General features: G+C 44.1%; 1 protein-coding gene across 2 annotated transcripts in view; it reads left to right on the forward strand.

Annotated features, from left to right (window-relative positions):
• Positions 1-24,290, forward strand: part of SYNPR (synaptoporin) — a 98,679-nt gene that overhangs the window by 63,271 nt on the left and 11,118 nt on the right. For both annotated transcript variants that reach the window (XM_015641242.2, XM_015641245.3), the window contains 2 exons: positions 7,883-8,007; positions 22,100-22,298. In XM_015641242.2, coding sequence (XP_015496728.1) covers positions 7,883-8,007; positions 22,100-22,298 — 324 coding nt within the window. The remainder of the gene's footprint in view (positions 1-7,882; positions 8,008-22,099; positions 22,299-24,290) is intronic.

Consider the following 24,290-nt stretch of genomic DNA (forward strand, 5'->3'; position numbering starts at 1 on the left):
CAGAGGAGCGCTCCAGCCTCGGTTCTGCTGTGTGCATCTGTCACTGGAGCAGGAAAACTCTCCTTAGGAGCCCAGCTCCATGCAGTAGTGCTGGGAAAGGAGCTGAAGCTAATGGGAAGAACAAGGGCACAAATTAGGCGAGGAAGCAGTTCCAGGAGCCATCAGGGAATGTTGCCAACAGACAGTGGTGCCTGGTGGTGATGCTGGGAGAGCTGGGAATGGGGCTGGGCTCCCTGGCTGGGAGAGGGGCTTTGTCCCAGCCCCAGCCCAGGGCAGATGTTGTGCACACTGTGTACAGCACTACTTTAGCTAGCTGGGTTTGTGGTCCCTGCCATGCAGGGCTGCAGTGTGCTCTAGCCTTGGTTGTGGTTGAGTCCCTGTGCCTATGTTGGCCAGCCAGGGTTTAAAGACGTTAAGTTTGGGGGCACTTTCCCTTCCCAGAGTGCTTCCTGTGTGTGCATGTCACTCAGCCATAATGTAAATCCCTGTGATTATTAGAGGCAGTAAATCCTACTTGGTAATAGCTTGGATTGTGCTCTGTATGCATTTATATTACATTATGGGCCATTTTAAGCCCAGATGCTTTTGAACCCACCAAGCAAAAGAGGAAACGAGCAGCAGTCCAATGTTTTTTATTTTATAATTAAATGTTTACACTTGTTACACAATAAATCCCATAACGCAATAAATCCCATATAATCAGGCTGTAGAGGCTGTACAAAACCTGTTGTTTTCTGGAGGGAGCAGAAACAATTACATTTTTCATTAACCTGAGTGTTTGCTGGGTTGTTGCACATCACCTGTTAGTAAAATGAGAATTGACTTGACCTATTAGAAGAGCTCTCTTGTACCTTACCGTGACTTTCCATGGTTTTGCCTGCGGTGGTCACATGTGGTTGGTGCCAAAGCAGTTCATGAGACAGGAGGAAGGGGACACAGACTGGGGGTGGCTGCTCTCCAGGACTCTGGGCACTTGTGATGCTCTGGGCAGTGTCACAATGTGGATCCTGGTAGAGACTACTGCCACAGTTGGTTTTTTGATTTTATTTTTTTTCTGGAAGACTAGGACTAGAAAAGCTCTCAGGCCTAAAAAGGAGCACATCTCTACTGCAGTGACATATGTCACAGCATGAGTCATTCAGGGATTATATGTACAAATCTAAACATGTCTGTCCAACTTGTGCTCCCGTGTCCTTAAATGAAAAGGGCACGAAGGGGAAGCTGTGGAGGCTGCAGAGGAAGAGTCATAACTTCCAGGCTGTTCTGAGGGCAGAGGGCTGTAGGTATGTCTATGATACATCCCAAATGAAGCCATGAACACCCAGTAATTACCCCAGGTACTCCTAAACCTGTTTGCAGCACCTGTCGGTTTTGTTTCATGGAAGACACGTTACCCATGTGTCAATGTCCATGTGCTGAAAGCAATTTATACAATAAATTTTAAAAGCCCCCCAGGTCCTTGTAAATGCTGACCTCAGACCTTTGACTTATGGTTAGAGGTGCTGGGAGAGCTTGGCAGCTCTGCCCAGTTTGTGGAAGTACCTTTGTACTCCAACAGCTTTTAACTGCATCCAAGAAGAGATGCTCTATATGTGTCTCTATTTTCTGCCTGTTAACTCTTCCATGCATGCTACCAACCTTAGCAGTAGCTTTCAACTTTGTGGCTGACCCATTAAATACTGGATGAAACAACTTGCATTACATTTGAACTTAATAAAAAGGAAAGGCATTACACAGATTCTGTCTGGCCATCTGGAGGAGCAGTTCTTTACCCCAACGAATGGCTGTCTAATCCTGTCATATACAGTTGGGCTTTATTCTATTAAAATATAATGAGAAAAGACTACCATACCATTATTTGGTGGAGCTAAATGGGATTTTTAGAATAATCAATGGATGATGAATGAAAAAGATAAAGGTTTTCTTCAAAGCAAAAGACAGAAAATTGCCTCCTTGGGATTAAAGTATTGTATAACCAAGTTATTATAAAATGATCTTTACTCACTAAAAATACCGCAATTTCATTTCCATAAGTTTTTCCATTAAGAATCAAATCAAGTTGGGTTGTTTTTTTTCATTAAAAAAAATGCTAAGCATTAAATGAGGTGTTGTGCTTTAAACAGAGGATGTTGTGGGGTTCCTGCCTGCTCTGGGGTCAGGTCTTTCCATCCAGGTGGCTTCAAGGGCTGCTTTTTGTGGGTGTGCTAAAATTCTAGACAGAGGTTTGCTGCTGTAGTTGGCCTCAGGAAGACTCCATGGCCCAATGTGGAAGTCATGGAGCAGATTGGTCTCCTCCAGGTGGATGACAGTGGCACGTGTGGTTCTTGATGCCCAAACTTTGAGCTGCTCCCTCATCCCCGGAGTTTTCGCTCCACACAGACCAGGGCTGGGCTGGCACAGGAGCCTTCTTAGCAATGCTGCTATTTGTAAGGTGGGGACACTAAATCCCAGCAATCAGTGAACTGTGGCTTTAGGGTTTGTTTCTCAGCAGGAGCAGAATATATTTCAGCTTTCTCCCTGTGTAGCTGTTGAAGGAAAATGACTCCAGCTAGTTGTCACCCCCACAAGAACTGCGTCGGCTGCGATGCTATCCACCTCCAATTCATCAAGCAGTCAAGTTGATATAATTAGGAATCCCAAAGTCAATAATCTGATAATCTCCAGTGCACAAAGGCTTGTATGTAGGAGAAGTGATTCCAGGAAGTCTGCAGCTCAGATCCGTGCAGGAAAAATGCCAGATTTTAAAAAAGAAACAGGCAGAGACCCAGAGGAGAGAGTGCTTCCTAATCCTTCACTGGTGACATATTTTGGGCCATCAATTCTGCAGTAAATGTTTCTCATACAGTCATTTAGTGCCTTCAAACTTTCCCTTTGCAACCTTAATAACAATGTTCAATTACTGGTTCTACCCTATAAATAAATAATCTCAGTTTAACGAGACACTCTGCTGGGTGAGCAGTGCTGGGGGGGACGTCTCCAGAGCCCTCAGAGCAATGTGCTCCCTCCTCTCTCCACACACACTCTTGGCCACAGTGGGAAATGTAAGGCAATGGAACATTTGGCAGAGGTTTTGCAGTCTCTCTGTTATGGTGGTATGGAGAGAGGGAGGTCTCAGATCCAGAAATTATGCCAGAAAAATAGGTCTGCTTTTAAAACACTCTGAACATGTAAAATGACTAATAATAGTGCAGGCGTTTTGAATATTTCAGGTTGCTCTTTAAAAGTGTTAAGAGTTCCACTTGGCTTTCCAGTGTTAGGGCAGGAGTAGGGGACTGGGGGGACCTCTTTGGGAAAGCATCCAGCAGGTTCATTCCCATTTTCCTTCCTCACTGCCAAGAGAAAGCATTGAAGCCTAACCACATAGTGAACTGTGTCCCTCACAGCCTGTTTTTGGCCACCACAGCTCCAGGCAAGACTAACACTTTCTTTTTAAGATCTTGCCCTCCTGGAGAACCCACCAAGGAGCCCTCAGGCAGAGCAGGTCCTCTCCTTTGCAGCACAATAGGTTTGGGGTGCATCCCCAGCACGTCTCCATCCTGTCAGCCAGCAGGCTGCTGCACAGGGCAGACATGCTCCCAGAAAAAGCAAGTGGTTTATATAGAATTTTCATCAATTTTAAATGACAGTGTTGTCTTCCTACTGGGATGTTTCAGCTGTAACATGTGCCACATAAGCCTTTTAACTTGCCTTGTCAGGAGCTGTTCTGCCTTCCCCTGGTGCTCAGAGCGGGACTGTTGCTCAGCAGGCATTGCGAGGAATTGTCGCAAAGCCAAACAGGGAGAAGCGATACAAAATCCTCCTGTTTTTCCCTTCCACAGTGGGATAAGTGATGTCCAGGGTCCTATGCTGAGGCACTACCAAAGGTTTAATTCACAGCTGGGACTTGGGATCCCTCAGGGCATCATCACACACCACAAGTCCCTGGCCACTGGGTTGGGAAACAAAGGAACCAGTCTTGAGCCTGGATAAATGACAGCACCTGAATGCTGAATTACAGGATTCATTGCCATTGCATTGAAACCTGGCATTGGAAGAAGGGAGGTGGTTCCATAAATCATCTGATGAACATTTCCCTGCCCTGTGCTGGTGTGAGAAGCAGTTGTGCTCTGCTGGATGTTACATTGCTTTTTTTCTCAAAGTGCTAAGGAGCCAACTGGTCTTTAAAACATGCTTGTCTGATTTGACAGGGAAAGCTGGTTTATTGTTACATAGTACCATAATAAATATAATTTCTGTTGGTTAAGTTATACTGTGGGATTATACTTCTTTACAAAATTATACCTATAGTCCAGGCCAAGGCTGGAGGTCAAAGAGGGAATATCACCATAACAGGATCTGGGAATGGTGTTAATCACTTTACAGAAACTCATTACCTTCTCAGCGTTGTGTCTGAGACCATGAGGAGGAAGGATGATCTTCCAGCCAGGCTAGGCTGGACATGTGAAATGTGCATTGCTCCAGTCTGTGCTGAGAAGCACAAATAAATCATGTTCCTTCCTCTCCCTCCCTTCGGGCTGTGGCCTCATTGGGTGGCCTGGTAACTGCTTCCATAGCACACACTGAACTTGTGGGATGGTTTGTGTTATCCCACACAGAATGTGGACCCCTGATCCAGGCTGGGAACAGGCATTTTCCATTTCCCTGCAAGGATCCAGGCACATTTGAAGGCAGCAGGCTCCCCACTGTGTAACAATGGCAAGGCAATAGCTGCAGCTGCAGGAGGGATGGAGAGCACAGGAAAAAGCAGGGTTTGCCCTGAGCAGGAGCCTGGCACAGCCAGGGCAGCAAGGATTTATTGCCTCAAGGGCAGCAGGTTTCTCCCATTCCAGGGAATCCAGGCACAGGAATCAGGCTGTCAGGCCTTGGCAGGCAGCAGCCATGGGATAAACAGAGATAACTGCACCTGGGGAGATTTATCTCATGTGAAGGGGGAAGCAGGATGCATGCACACTTGCAGATAGGCCTAGTGCTGAGTGTTGATTTATAGGCAAAGAGTAAATAGGAACATGGGGAAACACTTTCTCTTTCTCCATAAACTTTTCAATTTCAGAGCAGCCAGATTCAATAAAATTATCTCACAGATGGGGGTTTTATTGAATCTGGCCCATAAAGCTCCCATTATGGGGTTTACAACTGCCATTTACACAAATCCTGCTATAATAAAATACAGCAGTGTTTACAGTATTCCTGAAATGGCCACAGAATTACTGTGTGCACAAAAAACCAGCTAGTAATTCTTGGCTTATTGCTCTGGGCACTCCTCTGACAACATAAAGCAGCACAACTTGGGGTGGGGGGGAAGGAGAAATGCAGAGGTAGGAGGAGAAGAATTATGCTGCTGCTTGGCCAGGATACCCCAGGGAAATACCATTGATTTACTGCCCTCACTCTGCACTCCCTTGATGGAAACTGTAAATATGCTTCCTAAAGGTGCTTTGTGCCCTGAGCATGGGGCTGTGGGCACTGGCTGGGCATTACTGGCAGCTGGGTGATCCCAGCCATCAGCAGCATCTGCTCCAACCACAGCAGGGAGCCAAGCTGGAGCTGGCTGAGGCATTGCTGACATTTGGTTGAAAGGTCTGGTAGCATGGTCCTGGTCCTTTTCCTTTTCCCACCTGCCTTGTGGGTGCTGGGTAAGGGTGGGAGCCGGTGGTTGTGCCTGGAGGGGTTTGCTGAAAAGCTAAGTTAAGAGCTGGTTGTGGGGCTAAAGGGTGAGTAAAGGCTGCATCTGAGCTATCTCCTGGTGAGAGTCTGCTGTCAGAGATGTTCCCAGTAGGGGAGAGGAAGAACTGGGAATTCTGGAGGAGATGCTTCCTGGGAAGGAATGGCCTAAGCTTTGTTTTTGGGCATGGCTCTATGCCCTTGGTGAAAAAACATGATGACACCCATTATACTGATTTCTAATGCATGATTAAAGGAGATGTATTTCAATTGCACCTCTTTACTCTGCTTGTCCCCTTGCTGAGAGGTTTTGCTCTTTCTTTATGGCAGGTCTCACACTGCTGGCTTTCAAGTTTCCTCTTTATATATCACTGTTAATCTTTGTGCCTATGTACCTGCAAAATATTTGCATTTGCAACTCTGTTAATTAGGCCAGAAAGCAGGTCAGCGTTCCCTCCTGTTCTCCTTAATTTATTGTTTTCTGACATCACCTCACAAATTAACCTGAGGTGATTAATGCTGATTTTCAGTGCTGTGTTACATATAAGGGCAGAAACTTCTTGTGTGTAGAGAGGAAGTGTCTCATTTAGGATGAAGGAACACTATTTAAGTTGTAGTGAAAACATCTATTTTGTGACATATTTAACAAGTCAATTCATAGTGGAGTTCAGGTTTCCTCTTTTTCAGTGAGCTCAGCAAGAAAAATTGATTCAGTCAAAGTTTTTATTAACTTTTCTTGTCATTTGGTACCTAACTACCTTTACAAATCTATCCTCCATGTATGATATACCCTGATCACATCGGAAGGGTGATCAGGGTATGAATGGCAGGGTGGAATCTTGCATCATTCTCCTGTTATTCCCTGTGCTCCATCGTGCTCAGCACATTGCTCTGACCCAGGGAGGGTCAGTCTCCCTGCCCCAGTGTTCAGGTGTCACCCCTGTAATCTGTCACTCTCTGGGGAAAAGGTGCACATGCAAAGCTGAATTCCAAGGAGGCTTGTGAAACCTGGGGCTTTGTTTATGCTGCAAATTGGGAGAACTAAGATTAATGGCATGTTTTGCAAAGCCTTGTAGAACAAGAAAAGATCTCGTTTTTCTATTTATTATATTTTCAGTCTGTTATTTTGCCATTACATCTGCTTGCTGCATAATTTTTCAGTGTCCAAAAACATGGTTTCCTTCCCAAACGTGTTCTCTCTTCCTTTCCTCTGGGTTGCTGATTTTAGCTTATTTAGTTGTGGCTGGGATTGGGCATTTGCTTGTCATTTCCCTTATCTGCCCGTCTGTAGATCTCACAGTAATTCTGTTAAAACTAATGGAGTTACTTCAGAGCTATAGTGCTGCAATCAACAAAATCTAACCTGTCCTTTAATTTAAATTACAACTGCATAAATTGTCCCCACTTCTACTTAGGGTCATCCAAGGAGGCCTGCACCAATGGTGTTTGAAGATACCCATGCCTGTTTCCAATTCTTTTCTTTGAACCCTTGATATGAAAGCTTATGTGTCTCTGCCCTGCATATTCCCTCCTTCATTGTTTTTCTCCTGGAAAAGCTTTTTTCCAAGCTCTTTTTTCCTTTCCAGTTTGCCTGACTTCAGCCAAAGTCTGTAATTCCTTTCTGCTTTGCAGTCAGTTTACTTCACCTCTATGTCCACTTTGGATTATGATAGTAATTTAGGAAAAGTAATTTTAAAAAACACTGTGGTTTTTTTCTAAGTCATACATGAGCTGGGAGAAGGGCAACTCAACTCTGTGTTTTGCCACAAAATGGGATGGCAGCTGTGTGAGCTGTCTGGGTCTGCTACTGCTACTTCTGGTTGCACCTTTTAAATACTTCTGCCAGTGTTTTGTTTGGGTTAAGAATTACTCATTATGTTCAGTCAATATTCATCCTTCTCTTCTTGTCCAATCTCACCTGTCAGTGGGGTGATTTAAATAACTGCTTGGGTTGTGAATCCCAAATGGGGCTCAAGACAGGAGGGATGAGCTGAGACGCCTGGCATGGACAAATGGTGATGTGTGGCAACAGAGCTTTGTGTGTCGTGGTTCTCTGCTTTTGGGAAGGGTGCAGGGATAATGTATGGCAATGCTTTAAATGCAAGCAGTGATGGATGACCTGACCCAAGGGGGCCGGTGCTGCAGCTAGAGTTACTGCATGGATCTGCTTGTGGTGGTCGCTGAAACGAAATAAAATAAAAATGTTGTTTGTTTTTGACAGCTTTTTGCAATCTTTGCATTTGCAACATGCGGCGGGTACTCTGGAGAGCTGCGCCTCAGTGTGGACTGTGCAAACAAGTCAGAGAGTGACCTCAGCATTGACATAGCCTTTGCCTACCCCTTCAGGTAACCCCGGCTGGCTCGCGGCGGTTCGGCACTCGGGGCTGGGGCTGGCCCAGCTCCACGGAGGTTTCCTTCGTTTATAGCAGATTGCAGTTAAGCACCAGTCTGGGGCTCCAGAATTTTCCTCTGGTGTGCAGGAGGAATGAATTTGGCTAGACCTGGTGTGGATGGGGCCATGGCAACTGCTGGGAATGGCAGCTCAGCGGAGGAGAAGACAGATTCCAGAGGCCTGTGGAGGCCAGGAAAGCTTGGGGAGTGGAAAATGGCAGGCAAGGAAAAATGAACAACATCATCCCAAGATGAAAAACTGTAGTGTAGCCATTAACTTAAGCTGGAAATGAGAGGTTTCCCATCCATTGCAGTGGTGAGGATCTGAAATAGCTACTCCAAGGGAGAGGGAAGCAAAAAACCAAAATGAATTTGAACCATAATTTTGAAATGCTTTTTGAAAATTTTATTAATTGTCTGTTTGCATCTCTTGGTGTCTGAATGCTTTAAAACTAGCGATTTAGGAAAACAGTTTTTATAGGTTTTTTGTGGTTTTTTTAAGTACATCTGAAAACTGTAGTGTAGTTATAAATACATATATATATATAATGTTCATGCCATTTAAGATCCTGCTTCAAAAGAGCATTTACAGTTTTCTAGTTTTAGATATGCCAAGTCCACTGCAGAAACTGCTCACTTTTGTATAAGTGATTTCTTCAAGGAATTGAGATGATTAAGAAAAGAATGCATAATTCAATCTCAAGTCTAGTACACTGTGACTCTAAAATTATGTTTCTTCCTTGGGAAATCACATGCTGTTTTGCTTATGATTGCTGTGCACAGACCAGACTTGAAAGCATCTATTTCTTTAACATGTTCTAAGATACAGCAAATTCCAAACAGTGGGAACTGAATTTGATTCCTTGAAATGTTATTCTTGCCTGACATACATTTATTACTCCAAAAGTCACATTTCCTGGTATTACATGTTTATTTTTTGTCTTCAACATGTCCACATTTTCTTTCATTTCTGCTTAGTATGCATGGGAGAGATCCTGAAAATTGAGTTATGTGAGTTTGTAATTTGATTCACTTCCAAATAGGTCATTTCTCCAACATTCATTACAAATACACCCTGTAGTGAAGTGCTTTAAGTTTACACAATTATAAAATACTATTTTATTTTAAAAGTTAATAAAACAGAGAGAAGTAGCCATCAAGTGTCTCCTGGTGCTTTACCAGGCACATCGACCATTGTTTCTAAAAGGAAATGGCTGGATCTGCAATTTCCTACAGTTTTACTTATTAGAAAACTGGAAGTAATTGATGGATAATGTAACATTCCAGCATGTTGCAGAGATGATGGAAAACAAGGTTTATTTGCAGGAGGGATCCAGCTGAGGCTGTGGCTGGCCCTTGAACTCAGCATGCACAGATGGGATGTCTGGCATGTACAGTGGGGTGGTTGGCTGCGTGGTGCAAATGTACCTGAAATGTGCAGGTGAGAAGGGAGATGAGACTTAGCTGCTGTTATAGGAGAAGCATGAATATACTCAGATTTTGTGCAATTTGAGATTTTGTTTGGACACCTGAGGTATATACAAAAAGTGTCCAGAGATACACAGATTACATGAGGCGACAGATGTGTGCCTGGAAAATCTGGCCCAGTGCTACCTTGGTGTCATCTCAGTGTTTCATCTAAATAGTCCTGTGACTTTCTCATGTGTTTGCTATTTTTGCTTTTCTTCAGTGCTCCCTCCCCAGAATGGAGATGGGATGCTCTAAAAACAGAAGTGAGTTTAGTTGGGAAAGGCAAGATCTCAGAGCAGTGAACTGCTTGGAAAAAGCAGCTCAGAAAAGTTGAGGCTCTCTAATCAAGACTTTGCTCCTGGGGCTGAATCTCATCTCCCTGCATGGGCTTGCAGGCATTGTTAGGTAGGATGAATTTCCCACCAGTTGTCTTGCATTCAGGTCCATCTTCCCATGGCATTTTCGTTTCAAATGCCTTCACAGTCCTGATTATTGGCTGTCAGCTGGGGGAGGTGTAGGTGGAAGGAGAGAAGCTGCTGAGCATCTGACACCCTGCTGCTGTTGGGGCTGACAGCAGTGACACTGAAGCAGTCAAAATACCTGAATGCTGCTTTTTATGAGCTGCCCCTTCCAGCATGACTTGAAACGAAGAAAGTCGTGCTACCAGCTGCTTTCATTTCTGTTGCTGTGAGTTTGAGGCTTTATTTTCTTCTCCCAAAAGATTAACTGCTAGACCTTGGCCAGTAGATGACAAGCACTGAGAGCTTTAAGCTGGTAAACAAAGTGGTAAGGCTGAACAGGACAGCTTGGCAAAGCAAGAAGGCTTGGTTGTTTTGGAAATGAGATTGAAGGAACCTGAAAACATTCCTATTAAAGCAAGATCACAGTTGGGAGGGAGTTTTCCAGACTGAAAGGATGGGCATTGCACTTGCTTCTGAGGCCAATCACCTGAGCTAAGGAAAAGGAGGATGCAGGAGGGTAAAACTAGTGCTGGTGGCAAGTGAGGGTGATTCATGTGGCCACAGGCCAGTCTTGAATGCACCAAAGCAGCACTGCACTTCTCAGCAGGTAGCTCCAGATGCTCCCAAAACAAAGGACAATCTTCACACCTGCTTATTGAGATTTTTCTCAGCCCCAGCCTACAAATTGAAAAAGTCTCCAGCAAGAAATAAAAATGAGTCCAAGAGAAATAATTAGTACAATTAGATAGAGAGTTTTGAAACCTACCTTTAAACTAAGATTAATTCTTTCTTGTTTTTTTGGTTTTTTTAAAGTTATGGTTATATGGAAGTTATGCTTGGCTCCTGTTTTGTCTTATTACTGTTGTAACTCTGGTAGCAGGAAATTATGGTGCACCAAAAGGAAAACCCAAATAAACCTTTTTAACAAGGTGCCTGCTTTTCATTTCTGCTGGAATCACTTTCTTAGGTAGTTCTGGACCTGGATTAATTTTCCCTTTGAAAGGGGGAAGTGAGGAAAAGGATAAAAGTGTACTAATCACTAGATACTAGCAGAGCAGTCTGGTGCAGTGGTGCTTTTGCATGGCTGGGAGACAGGATCCCTGGGAGAAAAGCCCGTGTGGTGGTGCCTGTGCAGGGTGGTTGTGGCAGGAGTGTGAGGAGGCTGAGCCATTCCCATCTGAGCTTCTGCTCTGAGCTTGTGTTACTGGGGTGCAGTAACCACTGAAGAGTCTCCCCGGAATTGGCGTCATTGACCCCAAATCTGGCTCCACCATCTCTCCTGGAACAGGTCAGATGGATGCTTTTCCATCCACAATTACACTGATTCATTTAAGCTTACTGCAACCCAAGTCCCTGACCCTGGAGTCACCCTGTAATGTGGAAATTAACGTGAAGTCTAAACCCTAATATCCTCCAGCAGTGTCTCCTGGAGCTCTGCCACACTCTCCTACAGGTCCTGCCAGACTCTTCCATGCCTAATCTGATATTTATAAAGATGTTTCAGATATTCACGTGAGGTTTTTTCTCATTTAGGCCTGATTCTAGTTTTATCACAGAACATTTCTTCCTTCCTCATGTTTTAAAGCACAAATCAGCCACTCTTCTGGGCACCTGTATATGAATTTTGAAAGTTTTACAAGTTCAAATATGGAATAAATTTCTCTGGCCCTACAGTAGCAGTTTTTCTCTAGTATTAGGATCTGTGCTTGATACAGAATCTATTGCAAATTTGGCACACATTAGGATGTTCATTAACTTGACCCTCACCCAGGCAATGATTCTTTGAGGGGTGGAAAAAAAACTCAGCATCTTGAGATTATTTGTTGCTCTCACAGTCCATCACCCTTTCAGATTGGATTTGTCACTTACCCAAGTGCCCTGAAGCAATATATTTTGTCTGTAATAAGAGTCCTAGTGAAGGTCCTATTTGTTTATTATTTTTTGTGATCCCAGCAACATTTTTATCAGGTACTTTGGGTTTACTTTGATAATAAGTGATTGAATAGTACACCTACTGTGTACATATTTGTTACTGGTATTCACTATTTTTAAGATGCTTTCCTCCTAAAAGCAAGTATTTTTGTTTGCTTACTGAGTCAGTACTGGAGATTTTTTGCTACATAATTATTTGTGTCACAAACATGATGTTTTACTTGCAGCTGGCAGAGTTGCACTGAAACACGTGGGCTTCTTCAAGGAGTGATTTAAATGAACCTTTGCATCTCAGAAGCGCTCTGGTGATGATGAGAGGTACTCTGTGCTGATGCCATCACCTCTCTTTGTGGTCATGCCCTGTCCTGGCCAGGGGAGGAATGCTGTGCCAAACCCCGGCTGTGGGTGATGCTGGTGGGGTCTGTGGCTTGTGGGAGTCCCATGAGCAGAGGTGTTGTGCTGGACAGGTCTGCAGGGCAGTGGGAAGGGCCATCTCAGTACAAGCCCCTAAGTGTGCTGCCTGGTAAGGCTTGAGGCAGACCCTGGACTAAAATCTCTTTGCCTGCAGCTTTTGGAGGTGCTTTAACCCAAGCCTGCATACGCAGTGTCTGCCCAAGTTAAATGCTGCGAAGGAATTAATTTGGAGTATCTCTTGTCTTTTCTTGAGGCATTCATCCTGAAAACTACTTGGAAAATATTGGCCTGGAAGATGACATGGTTAAATTTTAAACAGTCTCAGCTAAGTCTCAGTTAGGTGAAGTGTGTGCAGAGGTGTTAGGAGCACTGAGCCACGTTACTAAAAGGACAGAGTAGGATTTCCTGGTGGTGCTAACGTGAGACCCTGGTGAAAATATGTCTTTGCACATCTTTGTATCACAGCAGTGAGCAAAACAAATGTTTTCCATTTTATTCTAAATCACCTATTAGTATCTTTTCAGTGTGCTAGTAAAGCTGTCTCTTCAAGTGATTCTTCCTCTGACAGAAAAGGAAATTTTGTTTTATGGGAGCTTTTCATTCACTTTAAGCATCTCATTTGAATAAAGACATTCCCATTGAGCACCCTTGAAAGTGTTCACCTCATCTGCATGCGATGGGTAGTCTAGTCTTCCATTTGAAATATGACAGCCAGATCTAAATTGCCTGCTTAGAAGCTACAAATGATAATTAAGGAGAGAGCATCTAACTTTTTGAGCTTTGCATCTATCTTTCTTTGGAAAAGGCCTCTGCTAATGTTAGCACATTTCTGTGCCAGTGTGTACCATCCTTCTATTTTTTGTAATCCATTTGTAGTAAATTTTTCTTCAGAATTCAGTGAAAAACATTCTGGCTGAAAGATTATAAATGTCTGTGATGGCTGGGAGACTGAGAGCTGCTGATAAATAGGAATTCTTTCAACTAAGTAGTTGCCTGCAGTGCTGACTTTCAGGCAGCTGTGGTGGGCTCTGCTCCTAGACTTCCTGGGAGGTTGGAGATAGGAAGGAATAAAGTCATGGAATCAGCTGAACTCCTTAAGGTTTGTGTTTTATTTTGGCTGTCTTCATCTTACAGAAGATGCCACTTCTGCAAAACCAGGCTGTGGCATCATAAACCTCCTGTGGAAAGACAGGAGCAAAAGCAAGCCAGCAGGAGTTGTGCACTGGCTTCAGGTGGAACCTGTGCCAAAATGTAGATGCCCCAGTTTCCAGGTGGATTTGGCAGAGCTCCTGGGAAGGTGAGAGGTGCTGGTTAAACTTTGCATGACCCATTCCAGCTTAATGAAAGGATAAATCTCCACCCTGGAACTTTTTAGAACAAAATTTGGTGCTTTTGAGAAGTAGATTTTGCAGAAGCAGGAGTTGCAGGGATGATGGGATGGAGTTCAGAAGACCACAAGCTGTGTCAGAGTGGTCCCTTCTGGATCTGCAGTAGGTTGGTCCATGAAAGCTGCATTAGTTTAATCCCTTTTCTTGCCAAACTGTGACCACCTCATCTAGAACAACAGATCTGAGGTTAACAGCTGAACTGATGAGGAAAAATGTTCAATAATACATCCGCTAAGCTGGAGATTTTCACCAATATCCCTGTTATATAAACTAGCTGTGTAGGATGGGCACCGAGGGCTCAGTCAGGGCTTTAATTACCTGTAACAACTGTTTCAAACTCTGATCTCAGCAGTGCTTTTTATACCTAATTTTGACCTCTTAACAAATAATTTGGCTAACCAGAACTTCTACATTTTAACTACTGTTAGTGGAAATTATGTGAATGAGGAAGATAATGATGCATCCTGTTGAGTAAAATTCAGAAAATCCTTCAGGTTACAAATATCTCTGATTGTGACACCACAATCTCATGATGGGACCAGGTAACATTGGATAGTTGTTTATGTGGTGATGCAAATGTATGCCAGTGGCATTTCCAGGTCCTATAATTTGCCTTGTTCTATGAACATGATGACGTTTTTTAAAGATAATTAAGGGTTACCTTCCTTCAGAGATAGTAGCAAAGTTTCCCAGAGACTAGAAAGCAAGAAAATAGCTCAGTGAAGGGAAATCAGAGCATAATGCCACTAGTCTGTACCACAAAGAATGCAAGTGCCCAGTCTGGGAAGGTAGTTGGGCTGTAAAGACTGGTGGAGCATGTCTTTGAGCACTGTGCTCTGCTTGCACAGCATGTGTTCCCGAGAAGAGCTGTGAAATTATCTTGGGAGATAAATCTGGGTCTTGGATAAAGGCTTGGAAGTGGGGTTGGGATCACCCACTCAGCTTTCTGAGCACTCCCAGCAGCATGTGTTCTATAATGAGCCTTTTTTGTTGGCTCTTTGGTGCTACGATGGAGTAGTAGGGTTTGCATTCCTGCTATGTGCACAGTCTGGGGAGGCTCATTCCCACGGCTGGTGCTAGTCCGGGTGTTTCTTCCCCCGGGAGTGTTGTGCAGGCTGTTTCCCAAGAGCTTTGTGCACTCAGGCACAGGGATTGGGTCCTGCAGGGGGATCTCAAGCTGGGGGTATGGCACTGGTGTCTTCTCCCCACCACCAGTGTTGTCCCTGTTCCGTGCCTGCAGACCCCATCCTCAAGAGGGTTGTGTCGCTTCTCTTCCTGGAGGCCTGAGCACCTCAGGGGGGTTCAGACTCACTGTCTTAACAGGAGAAATGAAATTAGGGGTAGAGGGATGGAGCAGAGGGACCCATGTGGTGCCCAGCTCTGGGAAGGCATCAAGATGAGCCTGCTCTGAGATGCCTGATAAACCAGCATGGTAGGAAAATAGTGCTGGCCAAACATCTGCAGCACAGCTATGTGCTCGTGAGGGCCAGGAACCTGACAAACTAAGAAATTGAATGTGTTAGGAGGGAAGTACTTTATATTATTTTGACTGGACATAAACCAGAAAAGAGTGTAGGTTGCTGCAGCTTTCCTGGTTAGCTTCCCAGCAGCATCTTCTGGGGTTTTTTTGGTTATGCTGCTCTGGACATGGATTTGGATGGGCATAAGCTACTGAAGTCAGCTGTGACAAAGCTGGGATGGTCAAATGTCCAGGTTAGGAGCTAGGAATAAATATTTGTAAGATGATGTATGTATATGTTTGAAATAACTGGTAGTGTTGCATAATTCTAGAATGATGTGGGCTTTGGAATTATTTTTTTTGTAATAAATGGAGAGATTTTATTGAGGGGACAGAAGTTCAAAGTGAAATATTTTCAAATACTCTTTGATCGGCCAACTCTATTCTTTCTTCCTCTGGAAAGGAAAGAAACAAAAGACCAGGCTTGGATTATTGAGTCGGATGGCGAATTTTAATTTTGCTTTCTGTCTCCAGAGAAAAATGAAGCGATTTTGTAGGGGCAGGTTTGTGGTGAAAACAAATGTGCTGCTGCTCTGTAGGGGAGCAGGGTACTGAAGGCACCTTTGGGTGCTGGGGAGTCTGGAAGGGTGTTGTTTTTTGGGGCAGCTGATGGTGTGAGCTATGGAAAACTGCTGGGATAATTAGCAGGGGTGGATAAGCATCTCTGTTTTGAAGGGCTGGGGTATGTGCAGGCAGCACTGGGATGTGCATCATGCCAGATGGGCAATGAGAAGGCAAGGGATGGGTTAGGTAAGTGGTAATTTCTTCATCTTGGGAAAAGAGCTGTTGGAGAGCAGTTTGGGGTGAGAAACAGTCCTGTCATTGTTAGCAAAAGGGTGGAAACCTCAGATTTTACCAGAATTGCACACGTGCAAAAGGGCCAGGGAACAGTCACCTCCATGGTAGCTGCTGTCATGCTGAGGGGCAAACACCATCTCCCCCCACAGCTGTCCAGGGCTTGAATAACATCTCAGCTATTTGACTTTGAAAGGCTGGAGAGAACTTCAGCATTAATGGTTTCAAGGTGTTCAAATGTGGTATTAACAGGCTGTCTGCCTGAGACTAACTTCAGCAGCTCCTGGATGCCTGGGTGCAAGGATTCAGATCCTGTTGCTGGATAATGGTTTTGGTACTGCAGGGTCTCCCCACTCAGAAGTTTGTCCTTCCAGAGCAGATTAGGGGGGAGAAGGAGAATGAGAAAGCTGCAGAGCTTTTCACTCCATCCAGCCTCTTGGAGACTGGAAGGAAGCCTGTTCCCTGCTGTGTGAGCAGCCTTAAAGATAGCCAGGATTTAACACCAAACATTCAGGAATTCCCAGCACTGGGGGAAGTGTTCTTTGCAGTGAGAAGAGCAGGCTGGGAAGAGTGTTGGAAGAGTCAGTGGACCCCAATTTCCTTTAAGAAAAGACTTTTTATATGTAGGCAGATTTTTGCTTTCACCTGACTATTAGAGATGACTTTCAAAGTGTCTTTCTTAATGTAGGTAATATCTCTAGAGAAGTTTTACAGTAATGATGGTCTCTTTTGTGCGAGAAAAGGCTCCCATTTATTTGTATTCTTCCACTAAACCTACAAAAAATACATATTTGGCACCTCTAAAGGTATATTTTCCCAGGGACTGGCTGGCTGGAGGGAGCAGTGTTAAAGCACACCAGCATAGTCCTCTGAAATGAGGGAACTCCACTGTGTTCAGGGCTAGCTAAAAGAAACGCCTTTACTCTGTATCCCAGAGAAAGAAAGATGTAAACCCTTGTCACGTTTTTGTGCCTCAACAGAGCACTTTGACTTGCTGGGGGGTTCTCTGCATGTCAGCATTTCACTCCTGTATTTTGAAATTTCATTTTCCCCTCATTTTGGAGATTATCAACCAAGATAAACATTTCCCAAGAAACCCCTCCACAAGCACTACTCCAATAACTCACTTCTAGCAATGTATTTCTCTCAGGGATTTGCAGACACTAAAGACAATTGACAGTTTGACTTCCAGAAACAACTTGGGGGGAAACACAGCCCAGTGAAAAGATAATGGATCTCTGGGTTTTTGCAAGCATGTATGTGGGTGTTGCAGATTTTGTTCCAGCATGTTGTAGACAGGTTGGAGGGTGGATTACAAGATGCTATTTTCAGAAAATAGGACAACCTGCCAAAACAGAGTGCTTTTTTTTTGCCTGTTTTTCACTAGATCCTAGTAAAGGAATGGAGAAACACTAACTCTCATTGAGAATTTTTGGAGGCAGAACTTTATCTGTTATTTATTAATCCACACACTGATCAAAGCCCAGAAGAGGAGATCTATGCTGGTTCATCAATAACATTTGAGCACGTTTTTGTGTTAATTATGTTTTCTGTTGGCTTCAAGTCTAAGCCCTATGTGCATCCCTGTGTGAAGGGAGTGACTCAGACAAGATTAGATCACTCACCCTTCTGCCTGGGCTCTTCTGTCTGCTGGTGGAGTGAGACAGGTCTTTGGGGCAGTTGGTTCTGACCATTTTCATGGTCAAGGATCTTTACGGGAGCTAAGCTGCTCAGAAAAATGGTGGGTTATGATTAGAAAAAAGCTGTGGCATGAATATTGTGCTGAGGAAGTTGAGGAAGAAAAGGCAGCTTCACATTCACATGGAGAGAGCCCAACTTTTGCTCCCCCATGCATACGTAACAGCTGTAGCTTTGTTCACTGTGTCTGGCTTCATATATTGTTTTCAGAGCAAGGGTAATTAGCATCTGAAAATGTAACTGTTCTTCGCTATTACATGGAACAATGTAAAAATCCCTTTTTTCACTGTAAAACATTCCTGCCCTCTTTTGATCTTGTCAAGCTAGACAATACAGCTGTCTTGTCATCATATTTCCCACGGCAATGGAAAGTTTGCCAAGTGGTAGAAGAAGCCTCAGAAGCCCTTAATTACTGTGACTTCATCAGTGAAACTTGACTGCTTTTGGTGGACTTGCTTCAGATTGAAGTGAATTTGGTGGAATTTGGGCCTGGATGGCTTGGCCATGGCAGTTGCTGTTGACAAAGGGGGTGGTGCTGGTAACAATGAGCAGCGAGGATGACCTCAGTGCAGCTCTGCTGAGTGTGGGGTGCAAGGTCACATTCCAAAGTCAGGAGCTTTATTTCTGAATTAATAGCAATACTCAGGGCAGTACAAGGCAGAAAAAGCCATGGTGGAACTTACAGGGGGAAAGGTTTCCCTAATTAAATAAATTCATTACTGTTGTGTTCCTTATTTGCATTGTCCATCAATCAGTGAAAATAATTCTTGTTAATGCAGCCTAACAAATGTTAACAAAGTGCAAAGGGTGTGATTGCAAAGGGTCACTCCTGATTTTGTTTAGCAAATGAAGAGTCAAAGGTGGAATGGAGGGGTGGTGTTTGAATTGGAAAAGCAGCAGAAGGAAGGCACTGGCCAAGGGTGACTTGAAAGAAAAGGTGGGGTGTAAACAAAGAGATATAAGAGAAGATGAAACAAGAGTAAGTCAGAGGAAGTAAGAGACAGAACAGGTAGAATTATATCAAAAGTGGGAGGCAGAGGCAATTAATGTTTTGTGAGTCATCACCAAACCATTCTGCCCCCAGAAAGGCTGACTCAGCAACATCAGTGGGGAAAAAAAATCAGAGTTTTCTCTCGGAGATGTCATTCCAGATCAAAAAGGTTTTGATTAGAGAAACCAGAGTTTCTGTCACTGATCCTCCCCTGCCTTAAAGAAACTTTTCAGATGTATCATGTAAAGTCAGCATCCACCCTAACCACCGCAGGGCTTGGCTCTCTCACTTCTCTTCCCTGTCACAGCTTCTCTTCCCAGGTCTGAATCATGGTCTATTTTGGGGCCCTTTGCACAACAGAGATCTCAGTTGTTTTGCCATAGGTGAGGTGGCTACAAGAGGCATCAATTAGTGCACATCCTCTTAGATTTCCTCAAGGAAATCTAAAAAAAATAAAAAAGCAAATGAATAAAAATACCTTGATGGAAGAAGGTTTCTGTGATCTCGTATCCCTGACAGGTGCCTGACCACAAAAGCACTACTGAGAAGGTACAAGTGTGGTGTTAATATATGAACATTTTTTTTTTTTTGGCTTATGATTCAGAACCAAGGTGCAGTCAGGAAAACAGAGAATAGAAAAGGAAAATGGTCTCCCTTGCTTTACCATGTATTGTCAAGGCTGGTGGTTGTGATGATGAGACTGGGCTGTGCTGACAGTGGACAGTCAGAGGGGCAGGGGTGGGCAGCAACTCCAAGTCTGAATCTTGATAGAAATATTCCGTAAGTTATTTCCATTTTGGTGTGCACAGGAGTTTGAGCTGCTACTTGCAACAACACATGTGGTCCAGTCTGCACTTCAGGGCTTCTGGGGAGGGAAAGAAAACAACACTATAAAGACATGTTGTACACAATAAAATGCATGCAGAATTGCCTTGTTCATCTTTTCCCCAAAGCACTTGGATTGTATTTAATGTAGCTCAGCCCAGTTTCACAGTGCTTGTGCAAGTGATGTGAGGGGAGGTGGTAGCAAAAGCTAGAGCTCTCCCCACTGCAGCAAAGCCTGGCCTTTGCTGGGTTCAGCTACAGAAACAGATCCCACATCCTGCAGCAGGGCCCTAAAACAGCAGCTGTGGTACCTGAGTGTGGCCCTTCAAACACAGCAAATGCCATGAGTTATTGAAGAATCAGAAATTTGAAGGTTTGGACCAACAATAACAACCAGCCAAAGAAACCCCTCCTAGCCTTGACCGCTGAGTTGCGAAGGCTGGGCTGACAAGGAGCCTCTTGGTCTGCTGGTGGGCAGAAGCAGACAGCAGTGCCCACCTCTGGCTCTGCACACCATTGCTGGTGTCCTTCCTGCCCCAGACTGCAGCTCCATGGGCTGGGTGGGGTGTGAAACCTGCCTTGAAGCTGGCCTTGAGCCCTGATGAGGACTGAGGACAGCCTTTGGCTGCACAGCACTGCATTTCCCTGGGGAAGGAGGGAAGGATGGGCCACGTTTCTTACAGATCCAGAGCTCCACAGAGCCTTCCACAATTTTCAAGGTACTTTGAAACATGGTTTTGTTCTGTGTCAGTACAGCACCCAAGCAGCTTTGTCGTGGTTAGACGCTAGCCAAAGAAAAATTGTGTTCCCTTTGTCTTGATTTTCTTCTTAAATCTGCTATCACAGAGCATTACCAACCTCTGTAATTGTCCCAGCCATGGCCAGCAGTATGTCCATGTTCAGAGCCCTCAGAGATTGGCTCTGCTGGACATGGTGGAAGCTTCCAGCAGCTTCTCACAGAAACCACCTCTCTGGCCCCCCACTACCAAAAACCAGCCTGTGCAAAACCAACACACAGCTGTAAAAGGAAAGCAGAGAAATCTTCCTTTTTAGACCATGCAAATCATGCATTTCAAATCTTTCCATTGTCATGGTATTGGTTAAAACAATACCACTTTCTCTCCAGACTGCAAAACTGGCATGACAGGCACTAGGAAATCTTACTTCTCCTTTTATCCCCCAGTTTTAGAAAATAACAATGAGCCCTGATGAAAAGTGTGTGCAGTGATGCCAGGAAACAGTGAAGTCAGGTAACTGATCATGAACATTAGGATCTCTCTTATGTTTTCAGATTTCATCAGGCTTTGTTGGCTTTATACAAGAAAGGTGATTCAGACACTGCTCATCTCTGCAATCTGTGCATACTTGATTTTTGTTTTCATCCCACCACTACTATGATGACAGGGAATAAAACCTCTGAGGCAAATAACTGGCATTATTCATCAGCCTCTGATGAAAAGGTCCTGCCTACATTTAGGTACATTTAATCGGGACCAGCAAAAGCAAAAAGTCATCCAATCTTCCAATGTCCATTAATCTGTCTTCTGTGATTTCTTTTGTGGGTACTTTGTTTTCCTCTGGGGAATTAACTTTTTATTTAGCCAAATACAGTTATGGCTGCTGCTGCTGCCATTGGCTTGCTGTTGGAGACATTAATTGCCATTGAGCAGAGGAATGTCTCCCAGAAGGCCTAATCCTTTCTCAGCACCAGATCATCAGTTTTTTAATTGCTGCTGGCTTCTTCCCCTCTACTCACCCTGTGTGGAGCAGAACAACATGATCCCTCATTGGGCTCCACATCTCCAGTGATGAGAATCTGGGCTGTGCAACAGGACCTGTCAAAATGACCCCTCCATGTGTCCTCTTTCTTTTTCTGTGTCAGAAATTAAAATTATTATAGAAAAAAGTCTCTTGCTGGAGCTTCCAGACAGAACTATTAATCTGTTTAGATGTGACTGAGTTTATCAGCTCAGTCACTGATAAACACTATGTGGGTATCAAGTTAGGGCTTAGGTTGCTTAAACCAGTGCATGCAGACTTTTTCTTTGATCCAAGTTGCGTATTTCTGCTGCAGCTTGATTTTAAAAGCCTGTAATGTAGAAGCACTATTAACCCCTGTGGGCTAACAGCACAGGTACATTAGACAATTTTATGCAAGGAATTTGTGAACATCCAAACATGGATATCCTATGGGCTTAATACTGAGGATAAGACCTGTTTTCTTCTGCCTGGATTGTAAGAATTTGAGAATCAAATTGTTTCTTATGTTATCCTTTTTCAGTTGTTGCCATGGCAAAACCCCAGAGAGGAGAGGGAGGGTTGTACTAAACTACTGGAATATAAACTTTTCTCTGGGATTAATTAAAAGATGTGTTCATGTGCTCAGTCTCACCTTGGCACTCACAGGGTTCTGAGGAGCACTGCCCACAGCTGCCAGTTATTCACAGGGGTCAAGGTGCATCAGGAATGAAACAGAGCAAATGTATTCATCGTTATTCAGATGACAGTTTCCATTTTCTGTACTTCACCTGCTGCTCTATGGGATGTTTTCCAGGTTGCATCAAGTGAATTTTGAGGCTCCCACTTGTGAAGGCAAGCGCCGGGAAACACTCGCCTTGATAGGGGACTTCTCCTCTTCGGCCGAGTTCTTCGTCACCATCGCGGTCTTCGCCTTCCTCTACTCGCTGGCTGCCACCGTGGTTTATATCTTCTTCCAGAACAAGTACCGTGAAAACAACAGAGGGCCTTTAATTGTAAGTGTTTACAGCATTTGCAGTGTTTTCAGGCATAGGTCTTCAGCTCTTGCTTTTTCAGTTGCTGAGGTTGTGGCATGGTCTGGGAGATCCAGGTGTCCTGCTGCCCAAAACATCTCTGCATTCACCTGTTTTTTATCTTAATGGTGATTTAATATTTTAACAACAAAGGTAATGGAGGCTGTATGCAGGAGAAGTTTAGTCCTATGTGTACTTGTGAAATTCTGTGCTTCTCTCCTGCTGCCCAGAGGATGATCACACAAATGATGAACATGTAGCAGGATTGGCATCTCAGCCCTATGTCTGTGATAGTAGAGCTTTATTGGTGGGGAAAAAAGGGAAGAGGAGATCTTAAGCATTGTCCTAGCAGACAGATGAAGCCATGCCCCTGATCAAAGCCTAGCCAGGGAGATTGCTTATTGCTAATTAATGCAGGGTTAAGCCAAATTATTTTGCTTTGAAGAGTGCTGTGACTGTATTCCTAGCATGACACTGAGCTCCCAGCATGTTTCTCCACACTGGTTTATGAGCTTTCCAGTTATCATTGTCTGCACCCATCAAACTGTAGCTGTTTATGCTTTTATTTTTATTTTTACTGATTCCTGAAGGCTTGTGATAAAAAGCAAGTGCTGCTGTGCATATATTTGCTCATAAATTGAGACTGTAAAGGCAGTGAGGCCTGTTTTGGTCCAGGTGTCTGTTGCCTGTCAGTACATTTTGGCCCATGATGGACTCCATGGTCTTGCTGGGCAGCCAAACACTGGGTGCTGACCCTCCCCTGAATTTGGGTCAGGTCTCTGTATCTGTGGACTGTAGAGTTGCAGCGCAGTCTCCCTTTCATGGACAACCCTCTTCTTCATGACTGCAAGGAGAAGGTTACTAAGGAAGAGAAAATACTTCTCTGAAGTCTTGGTGTGAAGGTGGGTAGAGTTTATCAAGGACCCATGTAAGGAAAAAGTTAGCTCTGGATTTCAGAAAATTCTAAAATTTATGAAAGACAGAAACCAGACATTTTGCTGAAACTTAAGTGGCTAAAAGCCACCAGTAAAGAATATCAGAAACATATAATGGTAAGAAAAATAAATCACCAGTGCAGAAAAGCTGAATCTATTAAAGGAAGTAACTACAATAACAGCCAGCAAAAGATTAAACTGGAGGAAGTAAACTTCGCATCTTGGGGGTTTGAGGGAAAGATTTTCCTGCTACAGGGAGATGTGAACTATTCTTTTGAGTTTGCATAATTCAAAACTGATGAACTTTTACCAAAAAAGTTCTCTTTCCATATCAAAGGAAATGAATCCACTTCATTTGGGGTTTCTTTGGTGTCATGGTTTGATACAGGCCAAATGCCAGGCACACACAAGAGTCATTTACTTACCCTCTTCTGCTACAGTTGGACAGAGGAGAGGGAAAAAAAGAAAAATAATTAATGCAGGATTCATGAATGGAGATAAGGATTGGGAGAAAAACACTCTGAGGGCAAAATGAGCTCAAATTTAAAGGTATAAATTTATCATTAACAGAGTCAGAGGAGGATAATAATTCAAATAAGAAGTAAAATAAGCCCTTAAAACACTCTTTTTCCTGCAGCCACTGACAGTTCAGGGAGACAGGACATAGGAGTTTTGGTCAGTTTGTCACTCAAGATTTTTTTCCGTTTGCTCAGAGAGAGGAGACCTTTTTCTGCTATTCCTTGAGTCCCCCCCACGGGCAAACAGTCTTCCCAAAACTGCTGTGGTGTGGGTCACTCGTCCATGGGGTGCAGTCCTCGAAGGATGGACTGCTCTAGTTTGGAGCAGGGGCCCTCTGTCTCTCCATCTCTGGAAGCAGAGCCTCTGTCTCTGTTCGGGTCTCCACTGGATCTCAGCTTTCTCTGCCATCCACCCACTCCGGCCTGAGCGCTTTTCCCGCGGGCTGCGAGTGGATCTCTGCATCCCCCGTGGACTTCCTGCATTCCGAGGGGACAGTTTGTTTCACCGTGATCCTCCCCAC

Source organism: Parus major, chromosome 12 (assembly GCF_001522545.3).
Source record: "Parus major isolate Abel chromosome 12, Parus_major1.1, whole genome shotgun sequence".
Lineage (NCBI taxonomy): Eukaryota > Metazoa > Chordata > Aves > Passeriformes > Paridae > Parus > Parus major.